This window comes from Megalops cyprinoides, chromosome 13, assembly GCF_013368585.1.
Source record: "Megalops cyprinoides isolate fMegCyp1 chromosome 13, fMegCyp1.pri, whole genome shotgun sequence".
In the NCBI taxonomy this organism is placed as follows: Eukaryota; Metazoa; Chordata; class Actinopteri; order Elopiformes; family Megalopidae; genus Megalops; species Megalops cyprinoides.
The window spans coordinates 19,107,418-19,125,183 of NC_050595.1; the positions used below are offsets into that span (position 1 = coordinate 19,107,418).

Genomic DNA, 17,766 nt, shown 5'->3' on the forward strand with positions numbered 1-17,766 from the left:
GAGAGAAGGAACCGCATCTCTGACACTGAGCAGGGAGGAATCGGCTTTGGGCTCATGTAAGGTTCTGCACCAACAATATCTGTTTCAGCCTTCTGCTTTATTTGATGGACAGAGTTTTCTGGGGCTACACAGTACAGTTACAGGCTAAATATGCCACATATTAATCAGTCACAATTAAAAACTCTATTAAAACAGATCATTTTTTGGGGGATAATGAATTCATATTTTGCAAACTTACTACAGTGGTGTTTTTGAATTTTCTGTGGAAGGTCACCAGTTTCCTGGTGGCCCTGTTGTTGGATTGTCATCTTTCCAGTATGTCTCGGTGTGGAGTCTCTGTCATAAATGTCCTGCTTTGTCACCAGTTTCCTGGTGGCCCTGTTGTTGGATTGTCATCTTTCCAGTATGTCTCGGTGTGGAGTCTCTGTCATAAATGTCCTGCTTTGATTGGGTGCCACCAGCGGAGCTATGAAGCACCTGTCTTCCACAGTTCCCTCGTGTGTGGCAGCCCTCATCAGCACTTTGCTGCTGTCAGCATGAGGGTGACCCATTCCGGCAGAATCAAAAGGCTCAGTGGAGATTCCGCCTCCATTGTGATGTCACCATCAAACTGCAGAGTGGAGGCACCCTCCTATTGGGATAATCAGCATCATTTAAACTGACCTCCATATTCCTCATGTGAGTATGGACTGTTCTCAGGGCTCGATTTGGGGGAATACCTTGCCGGGACTCCCCCTCTATAATGGAGGGCATACTGTTTACAGACACAAACACACTTATGTCGCTCCACTCAAATCCATCCTGCTTTGTGTAGATGGTGTGAAACCACAGCAACAATCAAATCTCGTACAGCACTGCACTATAATGCTTCAGTTATTGGCGTAGCGTGGTGGCTCGCGCTCGGTGGTACGTACTCCCCGGAGCATCATTGCCGTTACGTAGGTTCCCCCGGGTAATTGTGCAGTGCTCTTTTAATGCACACTGCCAGTGGGCCGTCCCAGTTCAGGACCTAAACCGTGGCTTGCTGAACCCTGGAGAGTTCACTACACTCTCCTAAACTGCAGTGCACTGTGGCAGAAATCATAGATAACATAGCAGCAGCTGTATGTGATAATCAACTCAGTTATCCTAGCTCACTCTATGGTTATCTGTTGCCTGCCCAGATAATATTATTAATGCATGTTTATTTGAAGTTAAATTTCATACATACTTTGTATCCTATCAGTATTTATATATCTATTTTAATCATTAACACTGGAACTAGTAAGGTTAGTTTCATACATGCAGAATGATGTCTGATTGCAACTGTAGACTGTTGACTGTGGAGTTCTAAGGTTTCATAGGGCAGATTCGACTGCTCTGTAGCTGGCCGGCGCACACCTGTGTAAGCAAATGCATGATCTCTGATCAAGGGGAAGAGGAAACCGGAGGTTGCTGGGCAGAAGATAGAGGGGTACTATCTACTGCCCCCCCTCTGCCTGTCCAGCAAGGTGAGCATGAGCCTGTGTTTCCTGAGGCAGAGTTGTGCTCTTTGTCACTACTCTGTGCAGAGTAAGAGCACGGGAGTCCCCCTGCTCAAAACGAGGAGCTTCGCCTGTCAGCACTCACGCAGAAGAGCAGTTGGGGGGTTGGGGGCTGGGAGCCGGGGGTGGGGGGCAGGGGGTGAGAGACACGGCACTCCTGCTCCGAATCGAGGAGCTTGTCTGCTTTGTAACCCCCAGCTTCTGTTGTATCCCCTGGAGTGCGAACGCACGGTCTCTCAGTCAGGAATCTCGTCCATCTGCAACACGACAACACATAAATTAGAGGCCCAATTACTGTTCCACCAGCAGCAAGAGGGAGAGAGGGAAACGGAGAGGTGCAAAGAGAGATGGAGAGACGCAGAGAGCAAGGGAGAGGGGGAGACAGGGAGGGAGAGACAGAGAGGTAGGAAGGAAGACAGGGAGGGAGAGAGACAGAGAGAGAGAAGTAGATAGAGAGGGAGGGAGAGATATGGTGATGAGGTTCTCTGGAGGTTTGTGAATAATTTCCCCCTCTCTCTCTCTCTCTCTCTCTCTCTCTCTCTCTCTCTCTCTCTCTCTCTCTCTCTCTCTCTCCAGCGTTCAGAGGGTATCAGAACTCGTCTCAGCATATGAGAGGAGTAAATAGAGGAATGAGTAGACGGCACCGGCTTTAATGGCATCTTGAATCGCCGGGTGCTGAAATATTAATGGTCTCCCACACATACACACGCAAACACACGCATGAATTAAACCCAAAACAGCCCTGGGCCAAGCACAGAGACCTGTGTGCCAACCGAGTCCTGAAAGCGTGAAAGGAACCGCGGTGTGGTGCGGAACCCAAATTTAAGAAATTTCCCCAAACCTGACTTTGGCAGGCGAGGCATCCCGTGGCGGCGGTAGTGGCGCATGTTTTAGGCCCATGTTGATTAGCAGGGAGCATGTGAGCAGGAGCACCGGCGGTTTGGAGTCGTTTTCTCCACGCCCCTCTCTCTCTCTCTCTCTCTCTCTGTGCATTCTGTCTGCGTTTTCACTCTCTGATCTTGAGGTTGTGCTTCTTTCCCCTCTCTTTTTTTTCATCTCAGAAAGAGACCGTTGCCTGATTCCAGTAACGATTCGCGGAATTCCCCAGGTGAAAGCTCGAGTCTGAGAAAAAAAAGAGACAGAAAACCAGTGCAGCGATTGAAAAGATAAGCCGGTGTATTTTAAAAGTGCTCTCTCGCAGACCTTGAGCGAAGCGGCCGCTTGTCAGACGCGCCGCGCAATGTTATGCCAACACATGACAATCCCCAAACAAATTACAGATTTATGCGATTCTGTCTGTACTCTTCGCTGGTGTCCTTTTCCTCTGACATTCAAATAACCTTTCTTTTCAGCTCTGCTGGGAATGTGAAATATTACATGCTCGCTTACATGGCACGGCAGCGGTGCCCAAACAGCGTTTTTGGATTCAGATGGCAGCGATCCCGACTTAGTTCCCTATCCCAAATTTCATGGGTATTGATTTAGAATTTATGCTCCCTGTTGATGAAAGTAGTGTTGATCTCCATAGCCTAAAGGCAATATTATGTTTTGTGTATATGTAATAACATGAGTCACTGTTCACTTTGCAAGGAAAGGATTGGTTGAAACCTTGCTCTTTTTTTATACTTGCATAAGAACCCATTTTTTGATGGGTGAGAGTGGGAGAAATGATTACCCTGTCATTTCAGGTAAACATACACGCCTGAAATGGTGAAATGTATAAATGTGGGAATATGCTGAACACCAGTCAGTCCTACATTATTTCTTAGCGTGCATCCGGTTGTGGATTTGTTATATTACAGACACCTGTGTGTTGAATTCAAGAGGCACTGTTAAGCTGCACACATAATGCTGTCTTCTGTGTCTCTGTTTCTCCATCCAATCTCTTACATAACAGCCTAACAACAGGCCTTTGCTGTGTGTCATGTGGGCACTGACAGATGTCAGCAAGCACACACACACATGCATACATGCGTGCGCGCGCGCACACACACACACGCAGACACTCTGGCACATACACTTGCACAGTTGAACACACACACACACACACACACACACACAGAGTCACTCTCAGATGTGCACACACACACATACACAAACACAGTCACTCCCATACATACACATGCATACACACACACACACACACACACATAATTATATGCAACAAAAGGCCCTAACTGGGCACAGGCTGTGGGGACACTTATGTTGTCTTATGAAGACAAAAGGGTAAAGCCATTGGTGAATTAAGTTGCCATGTGAGAAGTACAATGCCTTTCTGCACCTGCAGGCCTACCTGTTCAACAGCTCAAAGGCCACATATTCAGGCCTGTGATGAGCTAGGCTTTCAGCAGAGTCATGCTGTTATGGCCAGAGCTACTCTTCTGTTAGAGATAATCTCCAGCCTCAAAGGTCAGTTCAATAGGTCAAGTTTTCAAGACTGCCGTGGGAATTACCAGGGCCAGCTTTTACCGTGGGCTAATATTTCACCACAAAAAAATCACCAGTGAAACAACCAGTGGTCTGTGTGTGTGTGTGTGTGTGTGTGTGTGCATGTACATGTGTGTATGGGCATGCATGCCTGTGCGTGCATGTGTGTGTGTGTGTGTGTGTGCATGTACATGTGTGTATGGGCATGCATGCCTGTGCGTGCATGTGTGTGTGTGTGTGTGTGTGTGTGTGTGTGTGTATGGGCATGCATGCCTGTGCGTGCATGTGTGTGTGTACATGTTTGTGTGCTTGCATGCATGTCTGTTTCTGTTTGCCCTCTTCTCACGGAAAGTACTTTACACCCACAGTTTGAACGCACAGATGTTTCAGTTTGCACAAAGCAAAATAGTTCAGCTACTTAGTAAAACACTAACATGGCAGGATTCAGAGTGCATTGTGTGCAAAACGGAGGGGGTACCTCCGGTAAAACTGGGGGAAAAAAAATATTAATCAGCTATCTTTCCACGAGGAGCTGATTAGCTCGGAGAAGTCACGGCTGAATTTTACAGTCTTAGCAAATTGACTTTATACGTTCTTGTATTGTGTCAACATTGCACTTTGAATCCTCTCAAAATGATGCTGTCTGGGTGCAAATTAACGGCTGGCGCTTTTAAGTGGTGACAGGATAAACGCGCACGCTAAGACGCCTCTCCGTGTGATGCTGATGTCAGCGCGAACGCGTGGAGGAAGCAAGCGCCTCTCTCTCGAAGTCTTGACAGAGTCCCAGCCTCCTCTTGGTTGCAGTATGGGGGAGATGCGTTTCCCCGCACGTGCAATCTGTAAGGAGGTCGGAGTTGGGTCCCCTTCTGTCAGATCTCTTCGTTTGCAATTCTGAATGAGGACGAGAGGGCAATGCCAGCACCTTGCGAGGGACCACGCCCCGACCGCTCAGACAGTTGGTGGTGACGGGGACACGGCCAGAGACAAAGTCACTTCACGTCGCTGACTTCAATCAAGGAGCATGTGACCTAAACATTGCCGATTTGATTCCCCAGTGAGGTACCAGTGTTGTGCCCTTGGGCAAGGTACCTAAGCCAGAAACACGCAGCTGTGTAAAATGGCCTGTATGTAAGCTGTGCAAGGCACACCGGATGGCAAACAGTGCCGTACACCACGTCTGTAGAAGAAGCAGGGCCGCAGTGAGGCGCTCTGCGGGCCTGTTTGATGTGGTGAACAACAGGCGCAGTCGTTCCACCGAGCCCGGCCAGGGCAAAGCCGGGCCAGCGCCGGCGGGAAGGTCAGGTGCAAGCCGAGGCATTGTTTCACAGGGGAGTCACAGCATGCGACCGTCTGTGTCGATAGGTATTGACTCGCTGATCCTCGGCTCCCGGGCGGCTCCCACGGCCTTCTGTCAGGGAAGGTCCCCTGTGGCCGTTTACACAAAAACCCCTCTTTGCATTTGAAGTGTTGCTCACGAGCCTCACCGCATCCCTCTTCATGAGGACGAGCAGCAAACCATATTTACAGGGGAAAGCACGGTCTAATGCTGACTGTAAGGGAGAGCTTTGTGAATAAAATTGAGATAGGTGTGGATCCAAATTTGAGATATTTTTGAAGTGTACATGAATACGGGTCATCTCTTTGAGTCAGAATGAGATTGAACCTTTATTCTTATTTAATGTGGTATTCTCTGTGCTGTCTGTAATGTCTGGACCCTTTTCCTGGTGTCCTTTGAGTGGCAGACAGTTTGCTCCTCTGAAGTTGCCACAGAAGGCAGTTCAGTGAGTGTGAGGCTAACATAGTCATACTTGTTGCCCACAGTTTGATGTCATTATCCAGTGTGAATTCCCTTTTAATTTTGACATTGACAGAATTTTCCACCCGCCATTTGTATTTGTCTTAACACCGTGTCCTCCTCTCTCCTGTGTCTGATGGGGCTTAGCCTATCATGTGGCCACCAGTGGGCAGCCAATCCTGGCTCTTCAGAGGAAATAGAGGTATCTCAGTGCGGCACCTTTGCTCAGAACACAAAAAAGGCAAAAGGGATTTAAAAAATGGCCAGTAAAGCAGGCCTAGTGCTCAGAGGAGGCAGCGCCAGCGCTGTAGTGCCCCCTGCTGGCCGGTGCCTGCGAGTGCAGCCCCGCTGCCAGGCTGAGGCCAGCCGTAATTACTGCACGCTCAAGCTGTTGTGAGTGCATGTCAGAGCAAATTATGTAAGTAATGAAGCTGAAAATGCTTAGGGAGTGTGAATACAATGGCGCCGTTAATATTCACTCAGAGGAGCGCAGGAAAATGCAAACACAGGGGCGCACAGTGAGCATACACATGCTGCGGCAGCAGCACAAAGGCCCAAAATGAAGCACTAATCTCACAGATCGTTTCTGTGTGTGTGTGTGTGTGTGTGTGTGCGCGTATGTGTGTGTGTGTGTGTGTGTGTGTGTGTGTGTGTGTGTGTGTGTGCGCGTATGTGTGCGTATGTGTGTGTGTGTGTGTGTGTTTCTGTGCGGGGGGGGTGAGTGGGTGTTTTTTTCTGCCCATTTTAGCATCGACTCAAACCCCTTCTTACAAGATGCACAAATCTAATATTACACCAGAGAATTCAACAAGCTGTGTAGGATTCCTCTTGTATGCAGTGGTTTGGTTCTGTGTTTGTCACAACGCTCTTGAATGGTTTGAGAGCGTAGTGGGAGACAGCGCGGTGTGTAATTGGCAGTACAGCAGCGTGCGTACTCTCCAAACGAAGCGTACGCTAATGCAGTGTTTACAGGGCAGATCTCGGTGACTAGCGAGCCAGGCTAGCTGGGAGTCCAGAATTGCAGGCACACTGTTGACAGCAGGTAACACTTCTGAGGGATAACAGCTTTGAATGGCGCAGTCACTGGTGAGGAGGCAGCAGCTCAGCTGTTTGAAAAAGCGCATCCCCTAAGGCATTTTCCAGCAGATTACAGGCAGCCGAATGAAATGGGCCTTGCGGTTTTGGTCGAGGGCCCAGCAAGTGGGGGGGGGGGGGGGCGGTTGGGGGGGTGAGAGGAGTTATTTGAGGAAATCAATATCCGCCAAGTTGGATTTCGAGGTGCATTGAAGGAATACAGTTCTGTTTCCCGCTATGGAAGTCTAGTAAATTTTCATGGCAATGGGCAGAAGGTGATTCCTTAAGGCCTCCTTAAGGGCTGCTGCATCAAAGGCTTGTGTTCCATGTACAACCATCAACATCAGGTAGAGTGTGGGTACTGTTCCTAATTAAAGAATAATATAGATACATTTCAGACCATGCACGCCCTTCCTCAGCCTCAGGTTTCCTGGGCACCCCTCCCTTTCACACAGAGTGGGAATTGCATCCTCTCTTCTGGCTCTAATGAGGCAGAACAAGATTCCTGTAGCGGGCAGAACAGCAGAGTTGCCAGCCCACCTCTTCAGACTGCACCTCGGCTCTCCTGGCCAAGCATAACACACCTTCCTTTTATTTGTGTCCTCTCATTGTGTGGTATCCGGTATTGCACTTACTATATATACAGAGCATTTATGTCATTTTTATTCCAGCGCTGTGAAAGGGGCTATTATATGTGTTCAGCACTGAGCTCTTTATGTATAAAGCTTTTAGGTTCACTTTGTATTGTATTTGTACTGGATGAAAGCATCAGCCAAATGACTAAATAATAGTAATGCATGTACAGTGCACATGAACTGTTCATGGGTGCATGTGGTTTGGACTGTATACTGTGGGTAACTGTGTTCCCACGTGTTCTGCAGGTGGCATCTGTATGTTTGCAGCAGGGGTTGAGAGTGTTGAGAGACGTCCAAGACACACAGTGTTTCTGCGGGATTCTGCACTGGTGTGTGGGCCACAGTGAGCCACAGCATTATGGGTGTTTCCGTCAGTCAGTCTTGGGCCGTGGGTTGTCTTGTCCTGTGTGCATCTGAAATGGTGGCACTCTAACTCTCTCCCTGCGTCAGAGGGGGCGGAGACAAGATGATGCCCTGTGATTGATCTGTGCGTTTCATCCATGCACCCTCCGTGGCGTCAGAGGCGTCGGGTCATTGTCCTTAAATGTCTGCCCTTATTGGTGTGCACACAGTATAAACACATAAACATTTCAGCCTATTGAAAGCCCTCATGATGGACCTGTACAGTATAGGAGAGTTCCCTTCATCAAGTGAAATGAGCCTGTGTGCTCTGTAGAGTGGTGGAACCAGGTAAAAACAGGCTTCTGTGCATGGCCTGGGGCAAGGGCGATACATTTCCTCCAGTGCGCTGCTCTCTGGGGCATGCCAGGCTTCCAGGGCAAGATGCTCTATGATGGTAGGGCTTTCAGAGCATCTTCACTCGAAAGTACCAGCTCTCAGAGCGCCAAACGTCTGCATGGGACAAACCCTTCCTCAGTGGGAGGGCGAGTGTGAGGGGGTTGCAGTGGGGAATTTTCTTCTGCTTCATGTGGTCAGACTTCTGATTTCTGGACTCAGAGCGGGGGCATTTCATGAGGGTAGGGGGGAATGTTTCAGGGCTTTGATGTTGAAGGTTTGACATTTACTAAAGCTCTTCCCCCCTCATTGAGAAGGCCCTTTTCACACCGCTTGACTGAACTGCTGCACTGAAAGCCCCGAAACCCGTGTGTCGATCCAGTCTGCTACTGCATAATAGGAATAGCAGGTGGTTGTGGGTTTCATTATTTGTGTAACCGCAATGTGACAAGACGCTGTGCGCGTAGAACGGTTAACCAGATGCACTTCTTAGAGTACAAAGTGGCCACTTCATAAATGAGAAGAGGAGGACTCCAACTCAATTCACCTGTGGTGCCCTCTGTCCCTCCTGCTGAGAGACATGGAGGAATAAACAACTTTTAACATTTTCTTTAAACATAAGTTTTGCAGTTGCAGATGAAACTTACAGGTGATGTAGGAGGAAAGAAACCTAAATATCATATGTCTAAATAACCAAATTCATATAAATGTATGTAAAGAATGAAGTGTGTCAATTGCATCTGGAGTTTGGATAGCAATTAAGAAGAGACGCAGTGCTTAAATGTGATTGTTTGGCATGCCTGACATGAAAAACAGAAAACAGAGTCAGCCGATGTCAGTGAATGCTAAACAGCACAAATTTGTCTAATTCCATTCTGTTCTCTTATTTGATGCATTCGATTTCTTTTGATATTTATTTTGCAGTGGGTTCCAAGAAAATGAGCAAGTTCCCACATATTTGTTTTTTCGGTTTTAACTATTGTTTTCAAGTGTCTGTGCTCGGCTGCGTTGGAGGTCTTTTGATGTGGCAGCTGACAGACTCTGACATTTTTGCCTTTCCCTTTTCTCTCTATTTCTACAGCTCAAATCGAAATAATTCCTTGCAAGATCTGTGGCGATAAATCATCAGGAATCCACTACGGCGTCATTACGTGCGAAGGATGCAAGGTAAGATCCGCCCGGCCTGGCCCTGCCCACTCCATTTGACGCTCTTTCGCCCGCACTCTCCTGTTCTCGCTTGCATCACCGGCTCGCCTTTGTGACTCAGCGCTTTGAGCGCGCGCGGAGATTTCGGCTCAAGTTCTGAGAAACGCCGAAGGAGCTTCAGAAAAGAACGGAGGGGTGCAGAAGGAAATATCATTATCAAGCCGGTCGAGTAGGCCCACTCTCCGCTGTCACAGCAACATAGCCCTCAGGTGTTCGCTGGGGGTAACGACTCACTCGGCTTTTCACAGACTGGTTTGCGGTTTTATTCTCTGTGAGATTTTCTCATACTCCTTTTTTTAAATGCAATGGGGGGGTGTTTGCCCCCAAATGAGGAAAAGAAGCTGTTCTGAATCACACTAGATTGCTAACTGTTTCCTATAATGAGGCACGTTGTCTCCTCCAGGAAAAAAAAACCATTGTTTGTAGGGTTTCCAAGGCTGCACCTGTTCAGGAAAGGGGAGTTTTTGTTTGTTGTGTGTTTTCTTTCCCCTTCTCCTCGCCAGGCAAGTCATTAGTATTCGGGAGACGGCCGCCGTATCTTTCATTGTTAGTCTGGTGTGAGAGACGAGGTCTCTCACCGGCGGCGACACTGAGCTCCCTCTCGCAGAGTGAGCCGTTTGAGTGAAACGGGAGCTACAGAATAAACTGCTGAAATGTCGCTTTAATGATTGCTCATTACGTCCGGCGCAGAGGCATTTAATGATATGCGCAAGTACATGAGTTTGGACCATAAATCACAGCATTATGAAAAGGCCTGCTTGTCGCAGACGGTTATACCCCGCTACCATAATGGCTGCCATTAGATAGCGACTTGGCAGCTGTCAGCTGTTTTCTTGTAATTAAACAGCCAACGAGCAACTAATTAAGACATATGTGTATCGAGCGGAGGAATGGGGTATGTAAATGATGCGCGGGAATCAATTCATTAAGTGGGAAGTTGTCAGGAGATGAGGCGTCAGATGGGTGGGCCAGCCTCACGTGAACCCGCGACCGAGCGGCGTTAATGGGACCACTGACCTCATCGCCACGCCCCTTCCTCATACGGTAGGCTACATTGTTCAGACCACTCATCGCCTTTCATTCAACACACTGGTTAAGTTTTGGCACAGCCCTGACCGTGGACTCTAGGGGCTGTGGGACATGATTCTGCTGTATGGGCTCTGTGTTTATTGAGAAGTGATGATGGTTGTGTTATTTAAGTACAGTGTTCTCACTGCTGAAGTGTGTGTGTGGTGTGTGGGGAATATTGTGCAGTGCTGTATTTGAAGAGTACAATTCATGTTCTTTTCATTGTGTTGTGTGAGAGGCATTCTGTGCATCATGGTATGTTACTGTTACATTTCTATACCCTCTATTGTGATGTGTTAGGGGTAAATGGTGTATTCATTCTACTCCTGCTGTATTATCAGTGTATGGTGTATTCTTTCAAGTGTGCTGTGTTAGGGGTGTGTAGTGTATTCTCTCTCCTGTGCTGTATGGGTAGTGTATGGTATGTTCTCACTGCTGTGTGTTGTGAGGGGTGCACAGTGTATTCCTTCCCCTGCGCTGTGTTAGGGGTGTATGGTGCATTCTCTCCGCTGCGCTGTGTTAGGGGTGTATGGTGTATTCTCTCCGCTGCGCTGTGTTAGGGGTGTATGGTGCATTCTCTCCGCCGTGCTGTGTGAAGAGAGACGCTTGTCCCACTCGTCATGTGTGTCTGCTCTCCCGCTCTCCGTCCACGGCAGGGCTTCTTCAGGAGGAGCCAGCAGAGCAACGCGGCGTACTCCTGTCCCCGGCAGAAGAACTGCCTGATCGACCGCACCAGCCGCAACCGCTGCCAGCACTGCCGGCTGCAGAAGTGCCTGGCCGTGGGCATGTCCCGGGACGGTACGTGTAGCAGGGGGTAAGGGGTTTGAGGCAGTGGGGGTATGCTAAGGGTAGGTATAGTGAACAGAGGTATGCCCTAGGGCTGGGGCGTAGGTCCTGGAATAGCATGTAGAGATCGGGAGGCATGTTGCAGGACAGTAGGTACTATAGGTGGTGGGGGGTTCTGCTTTGTGTGTGCACTAGCCTGCATTGGATCAGAGCATCTGGTACATGCCTAGTGCAAATTTAAATGTATCTAGCTCCAGTAACAAGTCATTACTTTTGGTTTAATGGCTCTGGATGTCTGCATTCATATAGCAATGCTTGTAGGTATGTTTTTTACACCCTAAGGTAGTAAAATAATATGCTCAATACATGTTAGAAAGCTGAAAAAATCGCAGTCTCAACTGTTCAGTTCAAGGACAGTTGTGTGCAGAACTCCGAGCTCCAAGCAGGCCAGTCCTTCTGAGTCTCTCAGCTGCTCACAGGCACAGTCGGGACGGGCAAGGTTAGTCCTGCCTCCGTGCCACGCACAGCGCCCCGCTGATAGGGCACTGCCCGCTCTGCCTCCTCTGAGACCAGCAGCAGAGCGTGCCACATGTCCTCACTGCCACCGCAGAAGAAAAACAGCAGCTATAAATGGGAGCTGGGAGCACAGGAGTTAGCCTGATTCACAGCAGACGTAATGGAGTGGTTTCATGCCCAGTCACGTGACATACGTCTCTGACTGTCTTCAGTCAGTGTACATAGATCAATCACTTGGGCAGGGAGCCGTTTAGTATTTACACTGTGAGAGTACTGGCTGTTCCAGCTCATACAGTAAGGATTTATGCACTACATTACATTACATTACTTTCATTTAGCAGACGCTTTTATCCAGGGTGACTTCCAGTGCAAAAGAACATAAATTCAAGTTGAATGAGCAACATTGTCAGAGCAGGCTAGCAGCCCTCCCAGACCAGTGACTGTGAGCACAACACTATTCAAGCCCTACCACAAGTTAACTTGTGCAACCTGACTAGACAAGGGAAGTATACTACCATACATCACAGTCACTAGATCACAGAATCCAAAACGCATCACAATGATACACATAAAATACATAAAATAAACAGAAAGTAATACAAGTAGCAGCTGTTAGGGGGTGGGGATTGAGGTGGTACAGTACAGAGATTGACACTGTTTTGACACAGGGAGAGGGAGTGTTCCAGGGTTTCTTAGAGGCTGTTCTACTATGGGGAGTGTTGCATGGTTTATACAGTAAGACTGGGAGACCCTATTGTATTGTGCAGAAGCAGGCGCATATCGTGTGCAGCAGTAGGCACTCATGCATGCATTTCTCTGCCCTGCGCAGCGGTGAAGTTCGGGCGCATGTCTAAGAAGCAGCGGGACAGCCTGTACGCGGAGGTGCAGAAGCACCGTCTGCAGCAGCAGCAGCGCGACCACCAGCAGCAGCCGGGCGAGGCCGAGCCGCTCACGCCCACCTACGGCCTGGCTGCCAACGGCCTGACCGAGCTGCACGAGGACCTCAGCGGCTACATGGAGGGCCACACGCCCGACGGCAGCAAGGCCGACTCCGCCGTCAGCAGCTTCTACCTGGACATCCAGCCCTCCCCGGACCAGTCCGGCCTGGACATCAACGGCATCAAGCCGGAGCCCATCTGCGACTTCCCCCCGGGGTCCGGCTTCTACCCCTACTGCTCCTTCAGCAATGGGGACACCTCCCCCACCGTGTCCATGGCTGAGCTAGGTGAGAGGGGGAGAAGGAATGAGGGCGTAAGGGTGGCAAGTTGGAGAGATGAGGGGTGGGGAGGTTGAACAGAGGAAGGGTCACACAAACAGAGAAAGCACAACTGTGTGGTGTGTGTGTGTGTGTGTGTGAGTGTGTGTGTGTGTGTGTGTGTGTTTTTTGGGGGGGTTAGGGGGTAAAGCTGGCTAATTGAAGAGATGGGGTGTGGGGAGGTTGAATAGAGGAAGGGTAATGGGGAGGAAAAGCACTGTTTGGTGTGTGTGTGGGGGTGGGGCTGGGGAGTAAGGGGGTAATGGTGGCTGGTTGGAGGGATGGGGGGTAGTGGGGGTGAGTAGAGGGATAGGGTCATGGGGAGGAAAAGCACAACTGAGAGGGGGAGGGGTTAAGACAAAAGGCGGCTTAAAATAGCAGGAGGTTGGAAAACTCATCTCCCAGACTCATTAACGAGCGCCTGTCTTCATAATTAGTTTCCGTTAATTAGGGCCAATCAGGATCCAGCAGGGCACGCACCGAGGGAAATCATTTTTCATAGGCTCCCCTGGCGCTTGGGAACCCTCTCCCTTTTAACCAATAGATTAAAAAAACAGGGATTTTTTTAACTGTACATTCTATTATGAGTTATGTTGCGTGTGTGCCCCCAACCCCCCTTCATTTGTGACATCACTCTATTTGATTATGGATGTCTTTGTAGCTATGTGCCTCCTGAAGGAAGCATAAGGAAAAATTAACACCCACCTTCCTGCATACACACACACACACATACACACACACACACACACACACACACACACACACACACACACACACGCACAGTCTTGTCTCCTGAAGGCTCTGTATATAAACACTATGTTGTTGTTGAGCAGTTCAGCTGTGAACCCATTCTGATTCTCTTTGCAAGGAGGATAGTTCTAACTGTGTCATGCTGCTGTCATTGTCATTGTTGTTGCAGAACACCTGGCCCAGAACATCTCCAAGTCCCACGTGGAGACGTGTCAGTACCTTAGAGAGGAACTGCAACAGATGACCTGGCAGGCCTTCCTGCAGGAGGAGGTGGAGAACTACCAGAACAAGGTACCACACTCCCATGCTTCACCACTAGGGGTCACCATTCTGCCAGTTCTGCCAACACAACACAGCACCTCAGTTTTTTTGTCAATAAGCAGTTGTTCTTATCCAGAGAAAGTAACATGCACGTAGATTTCAGTTTTATCCAATTATAAAGCTGCATATTTACTTAGGCAGTTATGGGTTAAGAGCAGTGCACCAGCAACATTGAATCAGTAATCTTTCACTTACAAGCCTTACTCATTAACGCTACACCAAAGCTGCCCCTAACCGTAACCTCCACAAAGATGAAGTTTGTTTCTGATCTTGCAGCCCCGAGAGGTCATGTGGCAGCTTTGCGCCATCAAAATAACCGAGGCCATTCAGTACGTGGTGGAGTTCGCCAAGCGCATCGACGGCTTCATGGAGCTGTGTCAGAACGACCAGATCGTGCTCCTGAAAGCAGGTACGCCAGTCCAGCCACCGTGACCCAGGGTGAGGGGGAAAGAGGGCGAAAGGGTGAGCATGCAAGCAGGATGGCACATCCCCTGCCAGGAATGTAAGGCGGCTATTTAAACACTGGCAGTGTGAGCAAGACAGCAGGCAGTCATTACTAGCATCTGCAGCAATTAACTGCAATTGCAAACTTTCACGTTAACCGCTGCTTTACCATTCCAGTGAGAGATGAGCCTGACTGGTCAGGGAATAAACCAAGGATAAAAGTAGTCAATACTGTTTTAAAATCGCATCAATATTTATGCACCACTCTGCCCCCCCAGGTCCTCATGGAGGGTAATGAGCTTTAGCGTGTTAGCCAGTTAGCATGTCTGTACAGGTGCCCTCAGATCAGGGTGTCGCACAGCAAGGCGTGTCTCTTTAATGAGAGTGCACTGAGGTCGTTGTCGGAAAGACATCACCTCTCACACAGGGCACAGCAAGGTTTGAGGTGTCTCTGCTGCGGGCTTGCCTTGGTGTTATGTGTTGCTGCAAACAGCAGGTGTGTGGCACCGCGTGAGACGCGTAACAGAGGAAATGCCGGTGGTCGAGCCGCCAACTCTTGCCGTTAGCGTTGGTTTCCCACGCCGTCCAGAACAGCGCTTTGCACTAGCTGCTCTCATTGGAGGAGAGGGCAAACCGCTGAACCACACACACATACACACACCCACACACACACACACACACACACACTGCATGCACTGAACAGAAGCCCAGCTCACAGGGGCATTTATGCCATACTTCTCTTTGGATCCCATTCACAGAAACGCATGTGGTGATGATGAATCACTGATACAGGCGCACTCAGGATCATGCAATTTATGCCATAGCCATCCCATGAAGCACTGTAATGGCTTTGATCACATCCCTTTTATCTTGTAATCCAGTTTTACTGCTTCATAAAGCCACAGACTGTGGCGGGGCTTGTCTGAATGCTTTAACCAGTGTAGAGATATATAGCATCACTGTTTCTCTACACAATAAATCGATGTATGCCACTTTCTAATCAGCTGCACTTTTTATACATTTTAACTTAAGGTGATGTTCTCTGAACATAGATCAATCTGATGTGGGTCTTTAATTGTGGACATAAAGTGCATAAAACACTCAATGTTTTCACCCCTGAAGCTGTAACTGTAAACCAGTTAGATAAGTGAATAATCTCCAACAAGGACAATGTGGCCTGGATTCAGTCAAAATCTGACCTTAATCTTGATTCACAATTAAATGCAACTGTTACTATTTTTCAGTACAAACACAGTTTTTTCCCCATTCAGTTTCAGATTGCTCAATTCACCAAACTGCTTATGAATAAAGTTCAGTTCACTTGAAGACTTGAACATTTAATTGTGAGTCGAAGTTAAGGTCAACTGTTGATTGAATCCAGTCATAAATCATCATACTTTATACAAAGGAGTTAAACTCTAATATTATTAACATTTATGGCATATACTTTGGGATTAGGTAATTGTTGGATCTATGACATCAGTATTCATAGTAAATTTCAGCTGACAATGATGGACTGCATGGGGTGAGGATGAATTCAGAGAAAGTGGTCCCTTCAACCAGGTGATTAACAGCAGCGCATTGTGGGTAAATAAATGTACTCTCTGTGTGTGTCCCACAGGCTCTCTGGAGGTTGTGTTTGTGAGAATGTGTCGTGCCTACGACTCTCAGAACAACACAGTCTACTTCGATGGGAAGTACGCAGGGCCCGATGTCTTCAAGTCCTTAGGTGAATCTTTGTCACTGGTGGAGTGAAGTGCATGTATATGTAAATGTGTATGTGCATGTGTGCCTATGCCTGGCAGTGTGTGTGTGTGTGTGTGTGCGTGTGTGCGTGTGTCTGTCTGTTCTCTAAGACTCAAAGTGAAATGGTGCTTTTTCCTGTTTTATTCATGCTCTTTTCTGACAGCTGTTAAAGAAAGAGTTTTTCCAAAAATCACACGTCTATCTGTCTCTTTCTCTTTGTTTGCTGTGGCAGGCTGTGATGACTTAATCAGCTCCGTCTTTGAGTTTGGAAAGAACCTGTGTTCTATGCACCTGTCAGAGGACGAGATTGCCCTGTTCTCCGCGTTCGTGCTGATGTCCGCAGGTACGCAGCTTCTATCCCAACGTCCCACCATTCAGGGGTCACTTGAGCTGGCGGTGTCCCACCCCACTCTTTCCATGATGGACATTTCTGTGCACACAAATATGCACCAACTGTTCCAGTATCAGATTAGCCTATGTAAATATGAACGCAGCCTGAACATTCCTCTGCTGTAAGATTATACTGTTGATCGCCATATTTTTCCCCAATATACGCAATAGTGCTGGTATTAAATATTGTTTACTTAGCTGCCTAGTACATAGGTTACACTTTTATTATCCAATTGTGTACCTGGCTCAAAGGTACAAGGTCTCCACCCACCAGGCCCATCTCTGGGTTTACAACCTACAGCCCCCTAGACACAAGCATGAACTCCTAATTGCATTCTGTCCGGCAGAATAGCTGTTAAGCGACAAACCCTAACCTCCCCCACCTGCCTGCAGATCGTTCCTGGCTCCAGGAGAAGGTGAAGGTGGAGAAGCTGCAGCAGAAGATCCAGCTGGCCCTTCAGCACGTCCTCCAGAAGAACCACAGGGAGGACGGGATCCTGACGAAGGTACCGCAGATCACCCATTCTCTCTGAGTGGGGTGTGACAGGCCCCCTCTTTTTCGAGACGAGCTGTCACATTACCACATTTGATGATATCTGCCACATTCATCTCCTCAGACCAAGGCATATGACTCATGCCCAGGGAACTCTTTATGTTGGATCACTGAATGTATTGCATATATTGTTTTTTCTTTTCTACATGTATGCCTTCTTTAACTATGCAGAAATGGAACATGAAGAATAGGACATGGAACATGTGTCTTTGTTATATCGTGTGTGTGTGTGTGGGAGTGAGTGCGTGACACGCCGTCTCTCTCTTTTCCTTTCTCCGCAGTTGATATGCAAAGTGTCCACACTGCGGGCCTTGTGCAGCAGGCACACAGAGAAGCTGACGGCCTTCAAAGCAATATACCCGGACATTGTGCGCGCCCACTTCCCGCCCCTCTACAAGGAGCTTTTCGGCTCGGACTTTGAGCAGGCGATGCCTGTGGAAGGGTAACGGGCTGGCGACAGTGCGTGGAGAAAGCAGAGCAGAATCAATCTGAGACACTTTACTGGTGCCCTGCCCAGACCAGGACAGCCAACACGCTGCACA

General features: G+C 48.5%; 1 protein-coding gene across 1 annotated transcript in view; it reads left to right on the plus strand.

The window, feature by feature from the left end:
* Nucleotides 1-17,766, plus strand: part of LOC118787832 (nuclear receptor ROR-alpha A-like) — a 209,737-nt gene extending 191,971 nt beyond the window's left edge. Inside the window, exons 3-11 of the mRNA XM_036543538.1 lie at nt 9,271-9,356; nt 11,120-11,261; nt 12,595-12,990; nt 13,940-14,061; nt 14,368-14,500; nt 16,157-16,264; nt 16,514-16,624; nt 17,065-17,177; nt 17,506-17,766. Of these exons, the coding sequence (XP_036399431.1) occupies nt 9,271-9,356; nt 11,120-11,261; nt 12,595-12,990; nt 13,940-14,061; nt 14,368-14,500; nt 16,157-16,264; nt 16,514-16,624; nt 17,065-17,177; nt 17,506-17,670 (1,376 nt within the window). The 3' untranslated portion in view covers nt 17,671-17,766. The remainder of the gene's footprint in view (nt 1-9,270; nt 9,357-11,119; nt 11,262-12,594; nt 12,991-13,939; nt 14,062-14,367; nt 14,501-16,156; nt 16,265-16,513; nt 16,625-17,064; nt 17,178-17,505) is intronic.